The following is a 7,294-nucleotide window of genomic DNA, read 5'->3' on the forward strand; positions in this document are numbered from 1 at the left end:
TCCTAACTTTTACCTATAGGTAAGCCTATAATAAGGTATACCTATAGGTGGTGTAAATATCTTATAAACGTGCAGAATTTAGGAGATATTTACATTACATGCAGCCAGTGACATCACTGGTGCATACACTCTGAAGGAACGACCACCCCTGACGTTCCTTCTGAGCCCTGAGCCGTAAATGGCAACTCCTGTATGCGATGCATACTAGAACATTATGATTTTACCTTTCAGAAAAAAAAAAGCCAGCAGTATACAAGAGGTTTCAGGATAATAATTTTTTGAGAAATGTAAAGCAATAAATGTACTGTATATGTACTGAAAGTAGTTTATACTTAACAAATGTCAAAAGTTTTTTTTTCTCTGTATCTGTAAAAATGCTATAGGTGGTATCAGACACTTAGCTTAGATTTTAAGAAGCAGGCACTATTGAGATCATTGTTAATGTTATTTATAATCTTTAATATGAAGAATGCTTTCATCTTGTGAGATAACGAGTAGCTGTTATCATATTGGCAGTGATATCTTTAGTTGGCTCCTGGCCAGGGATCTTAAATCCACTCAAAAAAAAAATCTTTATAACTGCCAATATTTTAATTGACTTTATTTGATTTCAGTTTGAAGATGTTTTGCTTTTCCTTTTTTAACTGCTGCAATGATTGTTTTCCGAGTGAATATTTTCTCTAAAAAGTACAAAAGTGAAAACGCAACTGAAATAATTCAGCATTCGTATGGCTCATTTCACAAGGTTTTAACACAAGAATAAGGATCTTTACTTGGCTAAAAATGTGGCTTTATTTTCATATCTCATTGAGGTTACCTGAAAGTGATCCTTTTCTAGGTATTAAAGCTTTGTGAATTCAAGTGTATTTATGGTCAAAATGTAAAATCATATATTCATTTCTACATTTTAATTACATTTTTTCCAGCCTACTCTTATTGATATGAACAATTTTGAAGTTTGTAAACGTACTTTGTGAAGAGTATTAGGATGCAATAAAAGAGCATTTACTTAAGAAATAAAAGTATATTTTTACAACTTTACAAAACTCTGAATGTAACTCTGGTAGTTCTGTACTTGAAATGGAGAGAGCTCAGGGAAGGACAACTACAGACATTAAACCTATTACCTGGAGAAGAGGCACTTAAGAGGGAATATGATTACAAAATAAAAATCTTTGATTAAAGATTATAGCAAGAAACTATGAAACGTAAGGTCTCCAAAGAAGTCACATATTGAAGCTACACAAGAATCGGTTCAATTGTAAACTGCATAAGGGGTTCTTTACAGTTAGAGTGGTAAGGATGTGGAACTCCCCTCCATAGTTCGTAGAGTCAGTGGGGAGTGTATATAAATTCAATAAACTTTTAGATGTTAAAAAATAAATATAGTGAAGCGCTACCTCTCAAAAGTGAAAATGTGTAATAACACAAAATTATATAAAATGCAAGTGACTATATACTGTGTGATTCAAATAGATGCATACATAAACGTGAAATCTCATATATAATCAATGGGTGAAGTAACAACAATAAATGAATCCAGTATGCGGAATGAGTAATCCACATTTAACAGCGCTAAAACAATGAATTTGGCCAATGTGTCTAAAAATATATGTGGATATCCAAAAATATTCAATGAACTGTCCACTTTAAGCAGTGCAAAAAGCAATAAAATGAAAAATAATAAAAGTGTCTAGAAAATATATAATGTCCAACAAAGTATATTAGGTGATTCCCTTCACCAATAGGTGACCAGTGGTGTGTGATGGTCGTCTTCTTTAAAGTGCCACCAAAATAGTGCTCACTGTTCTCCAACCTCTCTTTTTTCTTGTAACAAGTCTTTTAAGTATATTGTGTTCCTTAGGGGGTCCTGGAGGCGGATTGCCAATACAATACAGCACCTATCACTATGTGATCATTTTTCAAAGATCTCCATCCATAGTGTCTCTCATGGGTGGGGATAGAAATGATAATCTCATGGTGTAGTATTTCCAAGTATTTATTTATAAATAGGCATAAAAAGACTTACATCTATAAACTGTGTGAGCGGCGTTATCTAGAGCGTCCTGCTCGTACTAGTGTGAACATCACTTCCGGGGGTCACTGCGTCTCTGCCATATGCGTTACATCATGTGCTTCGTGACTTCTTCCGGGGATGACAGAGGATGTATTGTGGAATTCATTTATGTCTGAAGAGAGCCAATTGCGGCCATTGACTGACAAATAATTAAGACACCATGATGTTGTAGCCCCAATTTGGTGACAAATCCCATCCAGTAAAAGAATATATTTTTAAAGCTCAGATATCGCTAATGATACCAGGAGGGACGAACACACTTCACAATATGCTCTAACCATAATGACAAAAAATAAAAACCATTACATTTATTATAAATATTAAATGGAATACTCAGCTTCAATAGAAAAAGTATTAAAAATATGTAAATATATATATAAAACTGCAATAAAAAAAAACCCATGAATGGGCTAAGAAGATGAAAACCTCTGCAGAGATATATGTTAAGTCCATATAGATATATAAAAAACTGAAGTGTATAAAATACAAGGTATAAAAAAATAAATTAATTTAAAATACCAGATATACCAATGTTGATAATAGGAAAGGGGGGGGGGAATCTAAAAAAGGAAAAGGAGGAGGGGGGGGAGACAAAGGGTAGGGGAGCAGGTGGAAGGGGAAGAAATGAAGAGTATGCAATACAGAAGGTGAAAAGAGGATTGAAAAAATTAGAAATCGCTGATAAAACAATTGAGATCAAAATCGATATTTAAACTTGATGGAGTAAGAGTGTTCATCAAAAAAATCCACTTGGATTCTAACTGGCTCAGTTTTCTTATTTTATGATTACCCCCTCCAGTGTCTTTTATAAGGTACTATACCCCAAAATTTAAGATGTGATGGATCTCTATGATGTACCTTATCGAAATGTCTGGACACACTGTGTTTATCATATCCTTTATGTATATTTTGTACATGTTCTTTGATCCTAATTCGCAATAATCTTTTAGTACGGCCTACATATTGTAATCCACAACTGTATTCTAAAACGTATACTGCCCCCTCTGTGTTACAACTTATAAAGTCATTAATTTTAAATATGTTTACAGTACTATTTGAAGTAAACTCAGACTTCTTCTCTTTTGGTAATTTAGCCCTCGTGCACGCATAGCATCTTTTACAGGGGTAGAAACCCTTTCCAGTAAAGAATGAAAACATCTTTTTAGGTGGATCTACCACATTTTTAATCACTTTATCCCTTATAGTCAGTGCCTTCTTATACACAAATTTTGAATGATTGGGGAGTACATCCTTTAAATGCCTACTTGCTTGCAGGATATGCCAATGTTTTCGTATAATTTTTTCTATCATTTTAGGTTGTATATTATAGTCAAACATAAATGGAATCTCTCTTTCTATTCTCTACTTCCTTGATTTTTTTTCCCCAATAGAGTTTTGATCATACCCCTTATTGATGAATCTCCCATACCTATTGCTTGCTCTTGGAAGTCTTCTTTATACATGCAATTGCGTCTTAACCGTATAAATTGGAATATTATATATCCAGTTTTTATGATGACAACTTTCTACTGGTAGGTAACTATGTCTATCCACACTCTTAAAATGTGTTTTGGTAATCAATCTGGTATTGACTTGTAGAATTTCCAGATCAAGAAATGTAATTTTTTTCTTCATTAATATCCCATGTCAATAATATACCAGGAAATTATATATATGTATATAAACAAATGAATAAATATAGGTGATCCAGTAAAAAACAATTAATTTCCACAAAAGTCCATAGGTGATATTTTTGTGAAAAAAATTAAAAAACAAATAAATATATAGGTGAAAAAAGTTTTACTTAGAGAAAAGTGTGGGTCCCAGAAGTGGCTCCAAAAAGTGGGTGCTGGGTGAGAAAATCTGTGCTCCCCTCTCGATACTTCCCGCACTCACCAGAGGGCGGCACCCCTACAGGGGTAACCAGCGTGTAGAACCTTAAGGTGAATCACTCAGCCAGGTAGGTTTCAACCTCCACTCCTTTTGGGATTTCTCCTAATTTCACTTTCCCATAGGTATATTTACAAGCGATATCTCATCATACAGGCAATCCCTCCATTAATGGTATAGGCACATTTCCGATGATATAAGGAAGAGAAACTCTATATAGTGACGTACTGTATAACGCTATTGAGTTTATTAGACAAAAAGTAAAGTACTCACATTTAAAAGTAGTAAGCAGTGAACATAGGTAATAAGGACCGCAAACCCCTCATCTATCGGTATTTCCGGGACGCCGTGCACCTCAGCGACCGGATATGCGTCTCACTAGCTCACTCAGGCGGAACTGACATACCTACGCTCTACGCATTTTGTCATCAAAATGACGTCATCAGGAGCTCCTGATGACGTCATTTTGATGACGAAACGCATAGAGGATCTCCTGATGACGTCATTTTGATGTAGGAGCGATGTCAAGATACAGGCTAGGGTACAGGCCAGGTCAATAACAAATTAGCAAGGTAGCAGTAATGGGCACAGGCCAAAGCAAAGTTCAGGGACAAGCCATGGTCAGTGCAGGTGGAGTTCAGGGGTAGTCAAAGCAAGCAGGGTGAATAACTGGGGCAAGGTGCAGAGTAACAGGTTGCATGTTAGGACAGAAACTATGTAGACCAGACATCACTGATCCTAAGCACTGACACAGTTGAAATAGTTTATTTGGTGCCAACATGTGTCATGGGGTGCGCATACACACGCCTATGCATGAACGGGCATATCTTTGTGGCTTCATATGCATGCCAATGTGCATACATGTGCACATGTGGGCATGAGCATGCACACATCTAGAGCCATGAATAGGAATCTACCCAAGAATGCCATCTTGTCTGCTGGCGTTCCATTCCTAACATCTGCCTTTGCTGGCTTGAAATAATACATAAAATACAGTATATATTTTGTGTTTATCTGACAAACGATGAAAAAGATGTTTTATATGTTTATTTTTTAGTCATAAACATAATATATGGAAAAAAAGGAACTATTTCACACTCCTCCTTTCTTCAGGTTTGTTGCTACTCTTTCTTTTATCTTGCTGGATGCAATCCTCAAATCATAGCTCAACCTTCAAAATCTGGGCCCCTTAATCTTGTTCATTATGTCTGTTTAACTTGTAGAGTTCCCTGTTGGCTTTTATCATCCATGACCCTGCTTCCAGATATGGTCCATATACTTTTCTCAAAATTGTTTTTTCAGGTGTTAAGAGAATTCTCAGAGGATTCACAAAGACACATTTTGGTACCATACATAACTGTCATTCTGTTTACAGTTACCTGCACATTTGTGTTTCAGGAGACTAAAGTGACTCCAACAGCTTCAAGCACCTGTTTACCGTAATACATCTGTAAATACAGCTATTAACAATTTATGGAAGCTAATATGTTTACATGAATATAAATGTAATTGTTTTTTTCCAGTTTTTCTTTTATTATATATATATATATATATATATATATATAATGCCAAAATGTAAAAGTGATTTTAAAGAACACCTAATATTATTTTACAATTGAACTAGGTAAAGGCATTTCTGGGTATGATTGCTTTGGTTACATTAAGGGCCCAGAAATAAAAATACAAGTGGCTACTGGCTTAACATTTGGAAAGCATGACATGCCTATGTGATATTAACTGACCCATAAATGTAAAAGTATAAAAACCGAAAGTGTGGTCAACTATGTAGTAATCTGTAGTGCAGCCATTCTCAATCTTTTTTTTTTTTTACCATTGAGGAACCCTTGAAATAGTCAGGTCAGAGGGATTCCCTGCTAAAATCATATCTAGACCTCATGGTCCATAAGCCACACTACACTTGTGGTCAATGAGAGAAGGGCTTATTGCAATGGTGATCAGTTTAGTGTCCCCCTACATTAGTGGTCAGTGGTAGGATTTTCCCCTTACAGACATCTAGTATGGTCAATGATGTTAGTGGTAACTAACCTTAGAAAGAACTGTCAGGAAGGATATCAATCTACTACTGCTCTCTGGTCAAGGAACCTAGCAAGGCACCCCCCAACGTTGAGGGCCTATGGTTTTATATGCTTCAGAAGGGGGGCCATACATATGTCCACCCCCCCTTTCTTGGCCAGCCAATCTACATGCTCAGATTAAGGGTCTGGTGTGGATATTTAGGGGGACCTCATGGATTTTCTTTTTTTGCATGGAGTCTACCTTAAAATCCATACTACACCCAAAGGCTCTGGTATAGATTTTTAGTTTTTGTGTGGGTTACCCCCTTAAAATCCTTACTAGACTCAAATGGTCTGGTCATTTTTTTATGTACTTTTTTTTTTGGGGGGGGGGGGTAACTCTACACAATTGTTTTGCTTCTTGCTGTAGGATGTGCTACAGCAAAAATGACATTTACAAAGAGAAAAATTAAGAATAACAATCATTGCCAGCTCCTAAAAAAGTAAATAAAAATAGCACACATACCCCTCCAAATGTCTCCCAAAATACATGGCAGACCTTTGAAGTGGTCTGTGCACTTTTATTTAAACATAACAGTAATTTACTAACAATTTTAAAACGTTTTTCCTTTGCAAATGTCGGTGCTAAAAAAAAAAAAATAAATAAAAATCTCCTGGCTGCTACTTTTTTTTTTTTTCTTTTACATCACCCTGCTTATTAGATAAAATGGCATTTTAAAATTGACAGATTTGTCTCCAATTTATTTAATGGGTTCAGGATCCGCATCCAAACTTCTCTGAAGTTAGCTGAACCCCTACTACAGCAAACCCAGAGCAGTTCAGCTCATCTTTAATGTGGAGAAATCCTAGTTCTTGTCTCACGTAAACATTTCTGTAGATCAGGATTTCGGACCAGGAATTAGGGTGAGCACCATGTCCTCATAGGGCCAAAGTCACTTTAAGTATTGAAATAGGAGCATGGTCTGAAATAGCAATTTCATAGATGAGTATTTCTGAAGTGTTAGTTAGCAGAGTGGAGTTGCATAACAAGTAATCAATTCTGGTCAAGGTGTGGTGGGGAGGAGAGGAAAAGGAATATTCCCTGCCTTCCAGATGAGCTAAACGTGGATCACTAAGCTGGAGGGCTGCTGCAAAGGAGGATATTGAAGTTGCAGTGGTTTGAGGATTTGGTTGAGAAATAGGTTTTTCCCTGTATTTATCTTCCTGCGTATCCATTACCGTGTTATAATTGCCTCCTATTAGGAGAGTTGGGGGCATAGACATTGGTCACTATAAAGTCTTTGTTAGAGAT

At 36.1% G+C, this 7,294-nt stretch overlaps 1 protein-coding gene across 1 annotated transcript in view; it reads left to right on the plus strand.

The window, feature by feature from the left end:
• Positions 1–5,410, plus strand: part of LOC309556520 (uncharacterized protein) — a gene marked incomplete at both ends in the record, with an annotated part of 164,343 nt that extends 158,933 nt beyond the window's left edge. Inside the window, one exon of the mRNA XM_082258969.1 lies at positions 5,270–5,410. Within this exon, the coding sequence (XP_082115095.1) occupies positions 5,270–5,410 (141 nt within the window). The remainder of the gene's footprint in view (positions 1–5,269) is intronic.
• Between the last annotated feature and the right edge of the window lie 1,884 nt (positions 5,411–7,294).

The sequence above is a fragment of the Pelophylax lessonae genome (assembly GCF_965119305.1).
Source record: "Pelophylax lessonae genome assembly, chromosome: 5".
In the NCBI taxonomy this organism is placed as follows: domain Eukaryota; kingdom Metazoa; phylum Chordata; class Amphibia; order Anura; family Ranidae; genus Pelophylax; species Pelophylax lessonae.